Source organism: Triticum urartu, chromosome 3A (assembly GCF_056163025.1).
Source record: "Triticum urartu cultivar PI428250 chromosome 3A, HENAU_Tu73, whole genome shotgun sequence".
Lineage (NCBI taxonomy): Eukaryota > Viridiplantae > Streptophyta > Magnoliopsida > Poales > Poaceae > Triticum > Triticum urartu.
The window spans coordinates 333,068,509-333,085,349 of record NC_141875.1 but is presented as its reverse complement, the minus strand read 5'-3'; the positions used below and the strand labels follow the sequence as shown (position 1 = coordinate 333,085,349).

General features: G+C 43.5%; 1 protein-coding gene across 1 annotated transcript; it reads left to right on the top strand.

Moving 5' to 3' along the window:
* The first annotated feature begins 13,860 nt into the window (after nucleotides 1–13,860).
* On the top strand, nucleotides 13,861–16,629 carry LOC125543968 (vacuolar ATPase subunit F family protein). The gene is made up of 5 exons (XM_048707483.2): nucleotides 13,861–14,110; nucleotides 14,205–14,305; nucleotides 14,754–14,835; nucleotides 15,310–15,392; nucleotides 16,227–16,629. The coding sequence occupies exons 2-5, from the start codon at nucleotides 14,243–14,245 to the stop codon at nucleotides 16,389–16,391; spliced, it is 393 nt and encodes a 130-aa protein (XP_048563440.1). The 5' UTR covers nucleotides 13,861–14,110; nucleotides 14,205–14,242; the 3' UTR covers nucleotides 16,392–16,629.
* The last annotated feature ends 212 nt before the right edge of the window (nucleotides 16,630–16,841 follow it).

Sequence of the window (16,841 nt, the reverse complement as noted above, 5' to 3'; positions counted from 1 at the left end):
TGTATCCTTTTGTCATGCCATCTTTTAACTTTTTCTTTAAACAACTTGGCATTTTCATAAGCCTGGGTTCTCCATTCATCAAGTGAGCTAATATCAAATAACCTCTTCTCACCGGCAAGTTTAAAATCATAGTTAAGCTCTTTAATAGCCCAATATGCCTTATGTTCTAGTTCGAGAGGTAAGTGACATGCTTTTCCATAAACCATTTTATACGGAGACATACCCATAGGATTTTTATATGCAGTTCTATAGGCCCATAATGCATCATCAAGTTTCTTAGACCAATTCTTTCTAGACCTATTAACTGTCTTTTGCAAAATTAATTTGAGCTCTCTATTGCTCAACTCTACTTGACCACTAGACTGTGGGTGATAAGGAGATGCAATTCTATGATTAACATCATATTTAGCAAGCATTTTACGGAAGGCACCATGAATAAAGTGTGAACCACCATCAGTCATTAAATATCTAGGGACTCCAAACCTCGGAAAAATAACTTCTTTAAGCATTTTAATAGAAGTGTTATGATCAGCACTACTAGTTGGAATAGCTTCTACCCACTTAGTAACGTAATCAACAGCAACTAAAATATGTGTGTATCCATTAGAGGCAGGAAAAGGTCCCATATAATCAAAGCCCCAAACATCAAACGGTTCAATAACAAGAGAATAATTCATAGGCATTTCTTGACGTCTACTAATATTACCAATTCTTTGACATTCATCACAAGACAAGACAAACTTACGGGAATCCTTGAAGAGAGTAGGCCAATAAAAACCAGATTGCAATACCTTATGTGCAGTTCTATCTCCAGCGTGGTGTCCTCCATAAGTCTCGGAATGACACTTGCGTAGGATCTGTTCCTGTTCATGCTCAGGTACACAACGTCTAATAACACCATCTACTCCTTCTTTATAAAGATGTGGGTCATCCCAAAAGTAATGTCTCAAGTCATAGAAAAACTTTTTCTTTTGCTGGTATGTGAAGCTAGGTGGTATAAACTTAGCAACAATATAATTAGCATAATCATCATACCATGGAGTACTACGAGAAGTACTTATAACATTTAATTGTTCATCAGGAAAGTCATCATTAATAGGTAGTGGGTCATCAAGAACATTCTCTAACCTAGACAAGTTGTCTGCAACGGGGTTCTCAGCTCCCTTTCTATCAACAATATGCAAATCAAATTCTTGTAGCAAGAGAACCCATCTAATAAGCCTAGGTTTAGCATCTTTCTTTTCCATAAGGTATTTAATAGCAGCATGATCAATGTGAATAGTTACTTTAGAATCAACAATATAAGGTCTGAACTTATCACAAGCAAATACAACTGCTAAAAGCTCTTTTTCAGTAGTAGCATAATTTCTTTGAGCATTGTCTAGAGTCTTACTAGCATAATGAATAACATGTAATTTCTTATCAACTCTTTGCCCTAGAACAGCACCTACAGCATAATCACTAGCATCACACATAATTTCAAAGGGTAAATTCCAATCAGGTGGCTGAACAACAGGTGTAGATACTAATGCTTTCTTAAGTATTTCAAATGCTTCTACACAATCATCATCAAAGATAAATGGTATATCTTTTTGCAATAAATTAGTTAGAGGCCGAGAAATTTTTGAGAAGTCCTTAATGAACCTCCTGTAAAATCCAGCGTGACCAAGGAAACTTCTTATACCTTTGATGTCCTTGGGACATGGCATCTTTTCAATAGCATCAACCTTGGCTTTATCAACTTCAATACCTCTTTCAGAAACTTTGTGCCCCAAGACAATTCCTTCATTAACCATAAAGTGGCACTTTTCCCAATTCAAGACAAGATTAGTTTCTTCACATCTCTGCAAAACTCGATCAAGATTGCTCAAGCAATCATCAAAAGAGGAACCATAGACGGAAAAATCGTCCATGAAAACCTCGCAAATCTTTTCACAAAAGTCAGAGAATATAGCCATCATGCATCTATGAAAGGTAGCAGGTGCATTACATAAACCAAAAGGCATACATCTATTAGCAAAAGTACCAAAAGGGCATGTAAAAGTAGTCTTTGATTGATCTCTAGCCGACATAGGTATTTGAGAGAAACCAGAATAACCATCTAGAAAGCAATAGTGTCTATGTTTGCATAATCTTTCTAGCATTTGATCAATAAAAGGTAAGGGGTAATGATCTTTCTTAGTAGCTTTATTTAATTTGCGGAAATCAATTACCATCCTATAACCTGTGATAATTCTTTGTGGAATCAATTCATCTTTATCATTAGGAACAACAGTAATACCTCCCTTCTTAGGGACACAATGGACAGGACTTACCCACTGACTATCAGCAACGGGATAAATTATACCTGCCTCCAGAAGCTTGAGTATTTCTTTTCTTACCACTTCTTTCATTTTAGGATTCAGACGTCGTTGAGGATCACGAACTGGTTTGGCATCTGCTTCCAAATTTATTTTATGTTGACATATAGTGGGACTAATGCCCTTAAGATCATCAAGAGTATATCCAATAGCAGCACGATGCTTCTTTAGAGTTTTCAATAATATTTCTTCTTCATGCTCTGAAAGGTTAGCACTAATAATAACAGGATATATCTTCTTTTCATCAAGATAAGCATATTTAAGATTATCAGGTAAAGGTTTAAGCTCAAACACGGGATCACCCTTGGGTGGAGGAGGATCCCCTAAAATTTCAACAGGCAAATTGTGTTGCAGAATAGGTTCCTGTTTAAAGAACACTTCATCTATTTCCCTTCTTTCATTCATAAACATATCATTTTCATGGTCTAGCAAACAGTGTTCTAAAGGATCACTAGGAGGTACGGCAATAGAAGCAAGACATCCTTACTAGGTAATTCTTCCTCACGATGTTGTTTACTAAATTTAGAGAAATTAAACTCATGAACCATATCATCCAAGCCAATAGTAACAATATTCTTTTCGCAATCTATCCTAGCATTAACAATGTTCAAGAAGGGTCTATCAAATATAATGGGACAAAATCTATCTTGCGGAGAAGTAAGAACAAGAAAATCAGCAGGATATTTAGTTTTCCCACACAAGACTTCAACATCGCTAACAATTCCAATTGGTGAAATAGTATCTCTATTGGCAAGTTTAATTGTGACATCAATACCTTCTAACTCAGCAGGTGCAATTTCATTCTTAATTTCTTTGTATAAAGTATGCGGTATAACACTAGCACTCGCACCCATATCACATAAGCCATGATAACAATGATCTCCTATTTTAACAGAAATAACAGGCACGCCTACCACAGGTCTATGTTTATCTTTAGCACAAGGTTTAGCAATTCTAGCAGTTTCACCTTCGAACTGAATAGCATGCCCATCAATATTATCAGACAAGAGATCTTTAACAATAGCAATATTAGGTTCTACTTTAACTTGCTTAGGAGGTGTATAAGTTCTAATATTGCTTTTACGACCAACAGTTGAAGCTTTAGCATGATCCTTTACTCTAATAGGGAAAGGTGGTTTCTCAACATAAGAAGTAGGAACAATAGGATCATTATAAGTGATAGTCTTTTCTTCAACTTTAATAGGTGCAACTACTTTTACTTCTATGGGAGGATGATATTTAAACCACTTCTCCTTAGGGAGATCAACATAAGTAGCAAAAGATTCGCAGAAAGAAGCTACTATCTCAGAGTCAAGTCCATATTTAGTGCTAAACTTACGAAAAATATCGGTGTCCATAAAAGATTTAACACAATCAAACTTAGATGTCATACCTGACTCCTTACCTTCGCCGAGGTCCCAATCTTCAGAGTTGCGTTTAATTCTATCCAATAATTTCCATCTGAATTCAATAGTCTTCATCATAAAAGAGCCAGCACAAGAAGTATCGAGCATGGTGCGATTGTTTTCAGAAAGCCGAGCATAAAAACTTTGCATAATTATTTCTCTTGGGAGTTCATGATTGGGGCATGAATATAACATTGATTTAAGCCTCCCCCAAGCTTGAGCGATGCTTTCTCCTTCGCGAGGCTAGAAATTATATATATAATTGCGATAACGATGAACAAGATGCACAGGGTAATACTTTTGATGAAATTCCAACTTCAATCTTTTATAGTCCCATGATCTCATATCATCACATAGCCTATACCATATCAATGCGTCTCCCTTCAAAGATAAAGGGAAGACCTTCTTCTTAGCAACATCATCGGGTATACTTGCAAGCTTAAATAATCCACAAACTTCATCCACGTATATTAAGTGCTCATCAGGATGCTTTGTTCCATCTCCTATAAAAGGGTTAGCTAGCAGTCTTTCCATCATACCCGAAGGAAATTCAAAAGGAGTTTCATTTTCAATAGGTACAGTAGGTTGAGGAGCAACTCTTTGCTCTACTGGACGGGGTGAAGATACCCCGAACAAGCCCCTCAGAGAATTACTTTCCATAGTAACAAGTGACAGTAAATTTCAGCACACTATATAAATTTTTCCTTACCAAATTCCACCTACCAAAGGCGCTACACTCCCCGGCAACGGCGCTAGAAAAGAGTCTTGATGACCCACAAGTATAGGGGATCTATCGTAGTCCTTTCGATAAGTAAGAGTGTCGAACCCAACGAGGAGCAGAAGAAAATGATAAGCGGTTTTCAGCAAGGTATTCTCTGCCAGTACTGAAATAAGTGATAACAGATAGTTTTGTGATAAGATAAATTGTAACGAGCAACAAGTAACAAAAGTAAATAAAGTGCAGCAAGGCGGCCCAATCCTTTTTGTAGCAAAGGACAAGCCGGAACAAACTCTTATAATAGGAAAAGCGCTCCTGAGGACACATGGGAATATCGTCAAGCTAGTTTTCATCACGTTCATATGATTCGCGTTCGATACTTTGATAATTTGATATGTGGGTGGACCGGTGCTTGGGTGCTGTTCTTACTTGAACAAGCATCCCACTTATGATTAACCCCTATTGCAAGCATCCGCAACTACAACAAAAGTATGAAGGTGAACCTAACCATAGCATGAAACATATGGATCCAAATCAGCCCCTTACGAAGCAACGCATAAACTAGGGTTTAAGCTTCTGTCACTCTAGCAACCCATCATCTACTTATTACTTCCCAATGCCTTCCTCTAGGCCCAAATAATGGTGAAGTGTTATGTAGTCGACGTTCACATAACACCACTAGAGGCTAGACAACATACATCTTATCAAAATATCAAACGAATACCAAATTCACATGACTACTAATAGCAAGACTTCTCCCTTGTCCTCAGGAACAAACGTAATTACTCACAAAGCATATTCATGTTCATAATCAGAGGGGTAATAATATGCATATAGGATCTGAACTTATGATCTTCCACCAAATAAACCAACTAGCATCAACTACAAGGAGTAATCAACACTACTAGCAACCTACTAGCACCAATCTCGGACTTTGAGACAAGAATTGGATACAAGAGATGAACTAGGGTTTGGAGCTGAGATGGTGCTGGTGAAGATGTTGATGGAGATTGCCCTCTCCCGATTAGAGGAGCACTGGTGATGACGATGGTGATGATTTCCCCCTCCGGGAGGGAAGTATCCCCGACAGAACAGCTCTGCTGGAGCTCTAGATTGGATCCGCCAAGGTTCCGCCTCGTGGCGGCGGAGTCTCGTCCCGAAAAGTTACTTCTTATTTTTTTCTCATTGAAAGACTTCATATAGGAGAAGATGGACGTCGGAGAGCCACCAGGGGGCCCACGAGGTAGGGGGCGCGCCCTAGGGGGGCGCCCCCACCCTCGTGAGCAGGGTGTGGCCCCCCTGGCCTTCATCTTTGGCGAGGATTTTTCTTTATTTATTTTAAGACGTTCCATGGAGTTTCAGGACTTTTGGAGTTGCGTAGAATAGGTCTCTAATATTTACTCCTTTTCCAGCCTAGAATTCCAGCTGCCGGCATTCTCCCTCCTTATGTAAACCTTGTAAAATAAGAGAGAATAGCCATAAGTATTATGACATAAAGTGAAATAACAGTCCATAATGCAATAAATATCAATATAAAAGCATGATGCAAAATGGACGTATCACAAGTCAATATAGATATGATAATATGGCATAGGAAAAAAAGAAACGAACTAGCAGCTATTTACAAGAGCCTCATAGTGTGCAATATAGCTACGAGATCCTGTTATCTCTTGGAATTTCACTTTAGAACGGTTGGTCTTCTTCTTCAAACAGTTAGCCTAGAAGAATATACACTTGTAAGGCACATACGTAAATACGAGTTCAATATGTGATCCGATCAAATACATATACTCTACCTGATACCTTGGATGAGACCAGTGTTTAACAAGGGTTCTCCAGTCTTCATTTGTAATATATTCCACTGGAGATGTTTTGGGCGATTTCATTGTTAGCCTTGCCTTCAAAATGAGTTTTTCTAAAGTGATACCGATATTGTTGCAGAGCAGACTGAAAAACATAAGTGCATACTTGTTTAGTTACATCATCTTTCAGACCCAACTTGAACCTTATCTATTGAAAAAAGAATGTGAGTTTTATTAGGAGGGAGCTAGAAAGTATGGGACAGAGCAAGACAATATTACAAATTGTGATGAATAACATTACTTACGGATAAATGGTTAAGGAAGGTGTTAAATTGGGTATCGTCTTTCTCATTCCTGTACTGGATCCACGTTGGGAAGATACGCGCATGACACCTAACAGCAACGGTTGCCTCTGATACTAACTTGGCTGACTCTGTAGCATCGTGTGGCCTTTTTAAACCTACCTTGAAATGGTCTCGATTATTCCTCCTTTAGAATTTGTTAATATGTCAAGCATTACCCCTGATGTCTGTTTCCGCTTGCGTCGTGGTGCTAGTTCAACAACGAATATGGAAAGTGTTAGTGCACATCAAACTGTGAGAGTACATATAAAGGAGCATGCAACTGCAACTTAACTCGGTCAGGTACCGTCTTTGTGTTGATTCTCACGAGGTTCATCTGATCTTGCCAAGTCCTATTGTCTTAGCAATGCTTCGAAAGTAGTGTTAGGTGTGAAGGCAACTTGGGAACAGGCCAGTTGCGGAGCAAACGAACGAGTAACTCGTTGAGATGCTGATATAATTGAAGTGGATGCTCCAGCTAGTGGAGCAGATGATACTGTGTTTGTAGATTTAGCCGGTGAACTTAAACCTTCTACTACACTATAAGTACCAGCAGAATCTCGGGGGCAGATCATTTTTCGTTGCACCCGACGAGTAACATGATTCTGGCGTGATAGCCATGGATCATGTCACAACGTCCGAGAGTGGTAATTAGCTTTTGAGCTATGTAATCGCTTAAGAAAGAGATAATGAAAACAAAAAACACTACAAAAGTGTGGCAACACAAAAGCTCTTGCGCCATCGCTAGTTCATCATTCAAGTCTCTAAACTTCTCTCTCGATCTTACTAGTGTGAGAACATGTCATGTGTAGTTGTTAACTATTAATCATGTCTAACCAAACACCATGTAGTGCATTAACCGAGCGAGCGCAAGTCACCAATCGTCAGGGAAAAATTCTTCCCTAATGCAGTCTATCAAACTATATGCAAAACATGATTTTTTTTGTTTCTTGTACAATCAGGTCCAACTAAGTCACATATGTAAAGAGGCAAAAAAAATGGACACAAAGTTTGTGTCACGAGCTCATATGCACCCTCGTGAACAAAGATTGACGAATTCTGAACATGCGTGTAAATATTCATGAAAAAACATCTTGGAGCAGTTCAAACATTCTCTTCATAAAAATTTGCACGCATGTCAAGAAAAAATCATGCTACCTACTACCTAGTACGTGTTTTTTTCCACGCAAAAAATAAATAGTACATGTTTTTTCCATGCAAAAAGACACGTCCTAGTATGCTTTTTGGACATTCATAAAAAAAGTACTCCTGTGGGGTCCACCACACACGCACGAAACGCTAAGGGCGACCGGAAGGCGATTGCTTGGCGATCTCCTGACGGCGCTAGGTTAGGGTTTCGGCAGCGGGGGTGGTGTGTATACGGTGGTGTCCGGGGAAGCAACAACGCCTCCCTCAACGCGGACTGGTGTAGCCTTTCTCCCGTGAAGGGCGCTACCATGGCGGAGAAGACGAAGGAGAAAATAGTGGGAACACCGGCGGCAAAGGCAAACCCGGCGGCGACAGCGACCCCGGGGAAAGCAGCAAGCAGAGGATCTTCGAAATCCCCGATCATGTGCAAGACGCCGAATCCCACTGCAAGCCTCTCTGTGAGATTGGGAGGTATGGTGCTGTTGGATAAGGAGGCGGAGGGTTTCGTCTTCAAGGAACCAGATCAGAGCTTGCCCAGGAATCTGAAGTGGTCGGCGGTGGGGAAGGCCTTCTCCCCGCGACCCCTTAAAAGGACAGTGCTGGAGAAAATGATGCATAGGGCTTGGGGGTTACATCATGAGGCAAGGTTCCGAGACATGGGCGACAACATCTTCGCGGTCCACTTTGGGAGTGAAGGGGATTGGAGACACGCGATGAACAGCGGGCCATGGCAATATGATTTCAATGTTCTGGCGCTGAAGGAATATGAGAGTAACGTTAGGCCATCAGAGATGGTGTTCGACAAGATAGAGGTGTGGGTCAGAATTACGGATCTTCCACCTGGTAAGAGAACAGAGGCATTCGACAAAGCCTTAGGCAATTGGCTTGGGGAAGTGGTGAAAGTGGATGTGGATAAAGATGGGATGGCACGAAGAAACCAGCTGCGAGTTAGAGCGAGGATATCGCTGTGTTGAGCCACTTGTCCGTGGTTTTTTCCTCAAGAGCTCCATGGAGGACAAGGTGGGCAAATGGTTTGACTTTCACTACGAAAAAATTCGACACTTTTGCTTTGAATGTGGGAGGCTGGTGCATGTGAATGGACGGTGTGAGCCTCCTGTAAACAAGGCGGAACAATGGGGGGGGGGGCTGCGGCCTTCGCCAAGAAGGAGCACTGGCTCCAAAAATGAGGCGAAGGAAGGGAAGAACAACAATACAACTAGCAACAGTTTTATGAGCTCACAATCTGAAGGTAACACAAGAGAGCAGGACAACCATGCTCAGTTTCGGGATGCTCCGGTGAAGCATAATCTAAATGCTGTGTTTGATAAACCGGTGAATGCACGCATTGGCGGGCAGAGCCGAGTGGAGAGAGGGGTAGTTTTTCACCCTCAAAGGAAAGGTATAGGAGGGAATGGCCAGAAGAAAGAGACCTCAGACATGAGATAGAAAGAAAGAAGGAGAGGGACCTGAGGGAACAGCTCAAGGCACATCAAAGACAGAGGGAGTATGAGCGTGAGCAATATGAATTGAGAAGGCGTAGGGAAGGAGGCTCTAGTAGCAGAGGCGGCGAGGGGAAATCTGGTTATCACCAACCCTACCCCGCGGAGAGGAGGAGAGGATACTATGTCCGAAAACCTAGGTAGGACCATGAGGAGAGAAGAAGGAGGGAGGGTAGCCCTCATGGTACTCCTAACTCAAGGAAAAGGAGGCTGAGACAGGCGTGGGTGCCCAAGGGAGAAGGGGAGAAGCAGGATGGAGATGAGTCCTTTATCAGAGACACTAAACAGAAAACTTCCACCGTTTTTGATCGCATCGAAGACCCTGTTAATTTATCGGCGGACCCTTCCAGGGTGCAGGGCCTCCGGGAGCAATGATCATTATGGCCTGGAACTGCCAGGGATTGGGGTTGGACTCGGCAGTCGGCGAACTTCGGGACCTGATTAGGTCATACAACCCAGCGGTGGTTTTTTTATCAAAAACTAAGAAGAGGGCGGGGGCGATGGACAGACTGAAGTGGAGCTTAGGTTTCAATAAAGGCGTTGCGGTGGATTGTAAAGTCAAGAGTGGAGGGTTGGCACTGTGGTGGAGGCATCATGTTGAAGTTACAGTGAGGCCGTGGTGCCAGTATTACATTGATGCTGCAATCATTACTGAAGGAGTCTCCTTTAGGTTCAGTAGAATCTATGGAGAGCCCTGCGTCGACAAGCGAATGAAGACATGGGAGGTGTTACGGTATCTGCGTGCACAAGACAACCTCCCTTGGCTGTGTGCGGGCGATTTTAATGAAGCCCTGAGACAAGATGAGCAACAAGGTGGTAACCCGAGGAGTAGGAGACAGATGGAGCTTTTTGGTGATTGCCTGAATGACTGTGGACTAGCAGATCTTGGCTTCTCGGGATACCCGTTCACATGGGACAACAAGAGAGAGGATGGTGATAATATTCAGGTGAGGCTCGACCGGGCGACGTGTAATAGCGATTTTGTGCAGTTGTTCCCGGAGATCGAGGTGCAACATGTGATGACAGAAGAATCTGACCACCAAGCATTATTTATTAAAGCTTCGATGATGGCGGGGGAATGTCGAACGCGGGGACAGAGACCTTTTGTTTATGAGGCGATGTGGACGAGGCATGAGGAATACGATGCCATGGTGACCACTGCATGGGGGGAGGCGCATGCAACCAATCAGCGGGAGGGGCGACTAGCAGGTGCGTGCAACAGCTTGAGATCGGCGTCCATGGCCATGCAACGGTGGAGTCAAAGGGTTTTTGGATCTTTAAAAAGGCAAATCTCGCACCTCAAAACTCAGCTGGTGGACGCAAAGGAGAGGGCCGCCCGAACAGGGTATGGACAGGAGATTAAGGATCTCGAGGACCAGCTGCATGAGCTCTATGAGAGGGAGGAGGTGTACTACAAGCAGCGATCAAGGGTAGACTGGTTAACGGAGGGAGACCAGAATACGAAGTACTTCCAAAATCGTGCTTCACACCGCAAGCGAAAAAACACAGTTAAGGCTTTGAGGAGAGAAGACGGTTCAAAATGCACGGATGATGAGGGAATGAGGAAGATGGCTGCCCAGTTTTATGCCCATCTCTTCGCAGCGGAGGGAGCGACGAATGGGGAGAGGGTTCTACAACACATTGAAGCTGCGGTGACTGAAGAGATGAACGCAAAACTTGGGGCGCCTTTTTCTGATGAGGAGATTGAGCAGGCCCTTTTCCAAATGGGACCGACCAAAGCGCCGGGCCTGGACGGCCTCCCGGCCATGTTCTACCAACGCCACTGGGCGCTGGTTAAGGAAGATGTGTGTGCTGCAGTCCGTGAGTTCCTAGATGGGACGACAGCTCCAAATGGTTTAACGACACGGTGATTGTGATGATTCCAAAAGTTAAGTCGCCGGAGCTACTAGCGCAGTTCCGGCCCATCAGTCTATGCAACGTTCTTTATAAGATTGCGGCAAAGGCACTGGCCAATCGCCTAAAGGTGGTTCTTCCGTTTATGATCTCGGAGGAGCAAAGTGCATTCGTACCAGGGAGGCTAATTACGGATAATGTTCTGGTGGCGTATGAATGCATGCATGCTATTAGGAAGAGGAGGAAGCCTATGTGCGCGGTCAAGCTGGATATGATGAAGGCCTACGACCGAGTTGAGTGGGATTTTTTTTAGAAAATATGATGCTGAAATTTGGCTTCTCTGATCATTGGACAGAGATGGTCATGAGGTGTGTGAAATCGGCGACGTTCTCGGTGAAGCTGAACGGTGGTCTTTCTAAGAAGTTCACTCCCACCAGAGGGCTCCGGCAGGGGGACCCCCTCTCCCCATACCTATTTCTATTCTGTGTAGAGGGATTCTCAGCGCTACTGAAACATGCTCAGAGTGAGAAGAACATGAAGGGAGTATCCTTTGGGAAGGGTGGATTAACTGTCACTCACCTGCTTTTTGTTGATGATAGCGTAGTATTTGTGGAGGGTTCAAGAGAAAACTTTGAGACCTTACGTTACATTCTGCGGGATTACGAGGCGGCCTCGGGCCAAAAAGTCAACCTCCAGAAATCAACAATTTTCTTTGGCAAAGGCACCTCGGATGATGATAAGAATATGCTCAAAGAAGTGCTTGAGATAACAGAGGAGGCATTGAGTGAGCGGTATTTGGGACTGCCTACGGTGGTTGGAAGGTCCAAAGATGGGACTTTCAAATATGTAAAGGAAAGTGCAAAAGGAAAAGTCTCTGGTTGGAAGGGTCAAGGCCTATCCAAAACTGTGAGAGAGGTGCTAGTCAAGTCCGGTCTTTAGTCAACACCAACTTTTACCATGAGTTGTTTTCAACTCACAAAGAAAATGTGCGGGAACCTGTCTTCTATTTCTTCAAACTTCTGGTGGGGTGAAACAAATGGTCACAAGAAGGTGCACTGGATTGGCTGGGATAGAATGTGCTTGAGAAAGTATGAAGGGGGCCTCGGTTTTCGAAACGCGGAAGCTTTCAACCAATCCATGCTTGCCAAACAAGCGTGGCGATTGTTACAAGTGCCAGATTCGCTGTGTGCAAGGGTTTTGAAGGCACGGTACTATCCCGATGGATCAATTTTAAACGCTACGTGCCCGGATGGAGGCTCATACACATTTCGGAGTATCTTGCACGGCCGTAACCTACTCCTTGATGGCTTGATTTGGCGTATTGGGGACGGATCTCAAGTCAAAATCTACCATGATAATTGGTTACCAAGGAAGGGGTGTCTGAGGCCACTGGGCCGAAAGATACATGGAGGGCACTACCCATGTCCGGGATCTGCTTGAAGCCGATGGCCGCACTTGGAACAGAAGGAAGGTGATGGAGATGTTCGCCATGGATGAAGCACATGAAATAATGCAGATTCCTGTTGGTGGACCGGGGGTGCAGGACTACCAAGCATGGAATTATACAAAAAATGGCGTCTTTTCGGTCCGGTCTGCGTACCACCTACGCATGAGTCAAAAACAGGCCAGGGTTGGACGGCCGGAATCTTCATCTTCTGTGGCGGATCTTAGGTCCTGGTTGAGCCTATGGGACACAGTCGCTCCGGGCAAAGTCAAAACTCATATGTGGAGACTGATCCGGAACGGTCTGGCTGTGGGTTCGGAGTTACTAAGGAGGAAGACCAAGCCGGGTGTCTTCTGCATTGCTTGTGGCCGCGAAGAAACGAACTTCCATCGTTTTTGGGGATGCTATCACTCGATGATGTTCTGGAAGGTAATGCATTCGGAGTTGGGGGTACCGGTGGCGATCCCACCGGAGTCAGTTTGCTCTCAGAGTGCGTTGTCAAGATGGCTGCTGACCTGGTTCGCGGAGGCCTCTTATGATAAGCGGGCTGTCATGGTGCAGGGTACGTATGCGCTATGGCTAGCGAGAAATAATGCTCGTGATGGATAACGGATTGAAGTTGCAGAGTCAATAGCGCGAAGGGTTTTCAACCTAATGGGTGAGTGGCAAGCTATCCATGGCCGCAAGAGCAAGCATGAAAGACCTGTTCAGAAAGAGAAGTGGAGACCACCTGACGAGGGGTGGATAAAAGCCAACGTAGACGGTGCAATAACAAAAGGCGGTGAGAGTGGGGGTGCAGGAGTGATATTCAGGAACCATGATGGAGCATACTTGGGTGGTGCATGCCATGTCCTCCCACTGGGGAGTGGCCCACAGAGAGTTGAACTCTTGGCATGCAGAAGGGCTGCCCAGTTGGCGAACCAACTAGATGTTGCAAACTTACACATTGAGATGGACTGCAGGGCGATTGTGTGCAAGCTCCAGGCCAAGGAAAAGGATTTCTCATCGCTAGGACCAATCGTGGAGGAAGTCAGGCGGTTGTTGTTGGCATCGAGTGAAAGTTGGAGGGTTTTATGGGCGAGACGTGAAGCCAATGAAGCCGCCCATTTGCTGGCGAAGGAAGCAGCAACGAATAAATATTGCAAGGTGTGGCTGCATGTGCCCCCAGATTTTATTTTGCAAGTTGTCTCAGACGAGATCCCGGGGGGAGTTTAAATAAAAAGTTTGATTGAGTTTTAAAAAAAAAGTACTCCTACTACAGTACTCGTGTTTTTTCGACTCGACCTTTTTCCCCGAATCGCATCCGACCCGTGACTCCGTGAGTGCTCCGGTTCTCGTGGAGTCCTGCTCCGATCCGATCTCCGTCGTGGCCAAGCAATACACGTTCCTCCCTCCTCCGGTTCTGCCCCTGCGCCGAGTCCCCTTCTAACCCGCCTCTCCACCCCCATATTTTTCTCCTGCGCCACCGGATCTCCAACCCGCTCTTTCTTCTGTCTGGATCCGTGCCTGTGATTTCTGCTTGCATATCTACTGCAAGGTTCGATCTGATTTAACTTCCTATATGCGTCCGCACCTCTTGTTTCACACGGATTTCTTTACCAGATTTGCCTCCTTTTGGTCTATTTTGGTAGATTCCTTGCAGCCGGTAGGTTTTTGACAGGAACCAGTAATGGCGGGGAGGTCCAATATCCCGGCGAACAACTCCGCCCTCATCGCCATCATCGCCGATGAGGTGATCTATCCACCCTTTTGATCTTAAAGTTGCTTGAGCTTCTGTTAATAATTGAGCATATGTTGGCTAACTATGTAACTGGGTGTTGGGGGTGACTTACATACGCCTTTCCGCCACTCCGGCAATTGTCCTAGAGTTGGGCAAATCGTCAGCGAGCCGGTCTGTGTTAGGCGGTGCTAGAAAATAACACAGGCTCGTAGGGGCGTGGTAATGTAGATTCGCAAGCATGGATGATTTACTTGGCAGCTAAGGATTGATCCGTTGTGTATTTGTTGTTACCAAATAAGTAGATTGCTTTTTTATTTAGATAGAAAAATGAGAAGTTGACTTCTTGTGAATGCCAATTTGGTGTACAGGATTCGACAACGAAAATAGATGTTATATGATGAATGAATAATGTTTTGACAAGCAAAGCCCTTTTTGACATTGAGCTTTCTTATTCTTGCAGGACACTGTCACTGGGTTTTTGATGGCTGGGGTTGGCAATGTTGATCTGCGCAAGAAAACAAATTACCTTCTTGTAGATAACAGTACTATCCTGAACTTGTTAACATAGCATTGTTTGTAAACAGTTGACATAAGATTTCTGTAGAAAATTATATCTGTTGGCTATGGAATTTTGTTGAATGGTTGCCAACAGAATGTTTGAAGAATTGCCCGATAAAAAACCTTCTCAGTTTCTATTTTCTTAAGCATTTCTTATAAGGTTGTTACTGTCATGTCATATTTATCCTTTTTCTGTTTCTTCTATAGACAAAGGCAAAGATTTATTCATTATTGTGTTAAGAGAAACTTCTTTACTACTGGTTTGCTCAGTCCTGGACTTCCATCAAATTTAAACAACCTCAACTATCACTTTTACTCCTGTCACATAATTCAACTTATCATTTCTTTCGGCGCGATGTGTCTGTTATGTTGTTGCTGTGTTGCCTATTATATCATAGTTTTCGTACACTTACCCACATGACTTGAATAAATACTTTTGTGTGTGTGCTATCTTCCAGAAACGACAGTGAAACAGATTGAAGATGCATTTAAAGAGTTTACTGCAAGGGAGGATATTGCTATTGTGCTCATCAGCCAATATGTAAGTAAACCATTGCTATAAATGCATATCTTTCTTTTCTCTTAAGGATCAGCAAATTGTTTTGTCAGAATCTTGCAAGTATATCACGTAAAGAAAGAGGGTGGTCATGAGTTATTGGGGTTAAATAGTCCTGATTAGTTTCTTTAGACTCACCTTCTGCTGTAAACAAAATAGATGAGGCCGTTGAAACTCAAAATAGGCGGAGGGGCGCTCTTTTGATAGAAAACATGGGCGTTCCTCTCGTTCCAAACTGTCAAACACAGAAGCATTGTGAGAGACGCCACAGCCTTCCTATTAGGGATGTTTATGGCTTTACGTCGGAGAGGTTGATCCGCCACTCCTCCTTGGCGGAGCGCTCCAAGTGCCACAAGGATTGGTCCCAAGATGAAGCCACTCATTGACTAAGTTCCAAAGCCGAAGCATGAAGCAGCATTTGAAGAAGAGATGCACGCCGGATTCATGCCCCTTTTGCAAAGAGCGCAAAGACCGCAATTTGACCATTCACATTTGGCCAAACGATCGGCGGCCCAAACCCTATCTTGAATAGCCAACCACGAGTCCTAAAGTAACAGAAACCTCTCTTACAATACAAACGAAACAATATTTATACTACATGCTCAACAGTGCCAACTGCCATGCAAATGACGGTTGCATCCATGTGGTATATCCTACTATCCATAACATTAGAAAGTCAAAAAGCAATAGAGGGATTGTGTACTAGATTACCAGAACCAGAACCAGATGCGTGTCTTATACATGTTGATGAAGATGAACTAATGCTATGAGAGGATTATTAGGGTTAGCTTCTTATTACATGTTTCTTGTATGTCCCAGATTGCAAACATGATTAGGTTTCTGGTGGATAGCTACAACAAGCCAATCCCTGCGATATTGGAAATTCCATCCAAGGACCATCCATATGATCCAGCGAGTGACTCGGTCCTTTCTCGTGTGAAATATCTGTTTTCTGCTGACTCGGTTGCTTCTGATAGGCGTTGAGTAGCAACCTTGTGATAACAGGGGCATCACACTTTGATTGAGTTCTTCGTGGACTTGCTCCGTGTATCTGTATTAAATTATTCATACCATTCTGTTGTGGGCGCACGAATAAGGAGTAAACAATTTGGATTGGACCAACGGGTTAATGTAATAAATTCTTACTTTTTTTGGAGTTTGTATCTAAGAACAAGGGAAACAGGAAAACATGTGTTCTGTGGTGCTGCCATAGACTTGATTCCGAATGTGCAAGCTTTACCTTGCAAATTGTTTGTTTCGGCCACTATCAGATTATTTGAATAGCCCAGTGAGCTTTTTTTCAGGTCAAAACGGCTGCCTGCTGTTGAACCATGGCAGTTGCTTGAAACAGTTTTGCTAACTGAGACTTCATTATGTCTTAGTCGAATTCCTTTTAAGCTTGCATGTAGATTCGTAAAGAAAATTCTTTTCAGT

What these genes read in the sequence shown, in the direction of transcription:
- LOC125543968 (XM_048707483.2), top strand. Translation starts at nt 14,243, where the DNA reads ATGGCGGGGAGGTCCAATATCCCGGCGAACAACTCCGCCCTCATCGCC. An exon ending in TCGCCATCATCGCCGATGAG is followed by an intron (nt 14,306 to 14,753) that starts GTGATCTATCCA and finishes TTATTCTTGCAG; the next exon opens with GACACTGTCACTGGGTTTTT. An exon ending in TTGTGCTCATCAGCCAATAT is followed by an intron (nt 15,393 to 16,226) that starts GTAAGTAAACCA and finishes TGTATGTCCCAG; the next exon opens with ATTGCAAACATGATTAGGTT.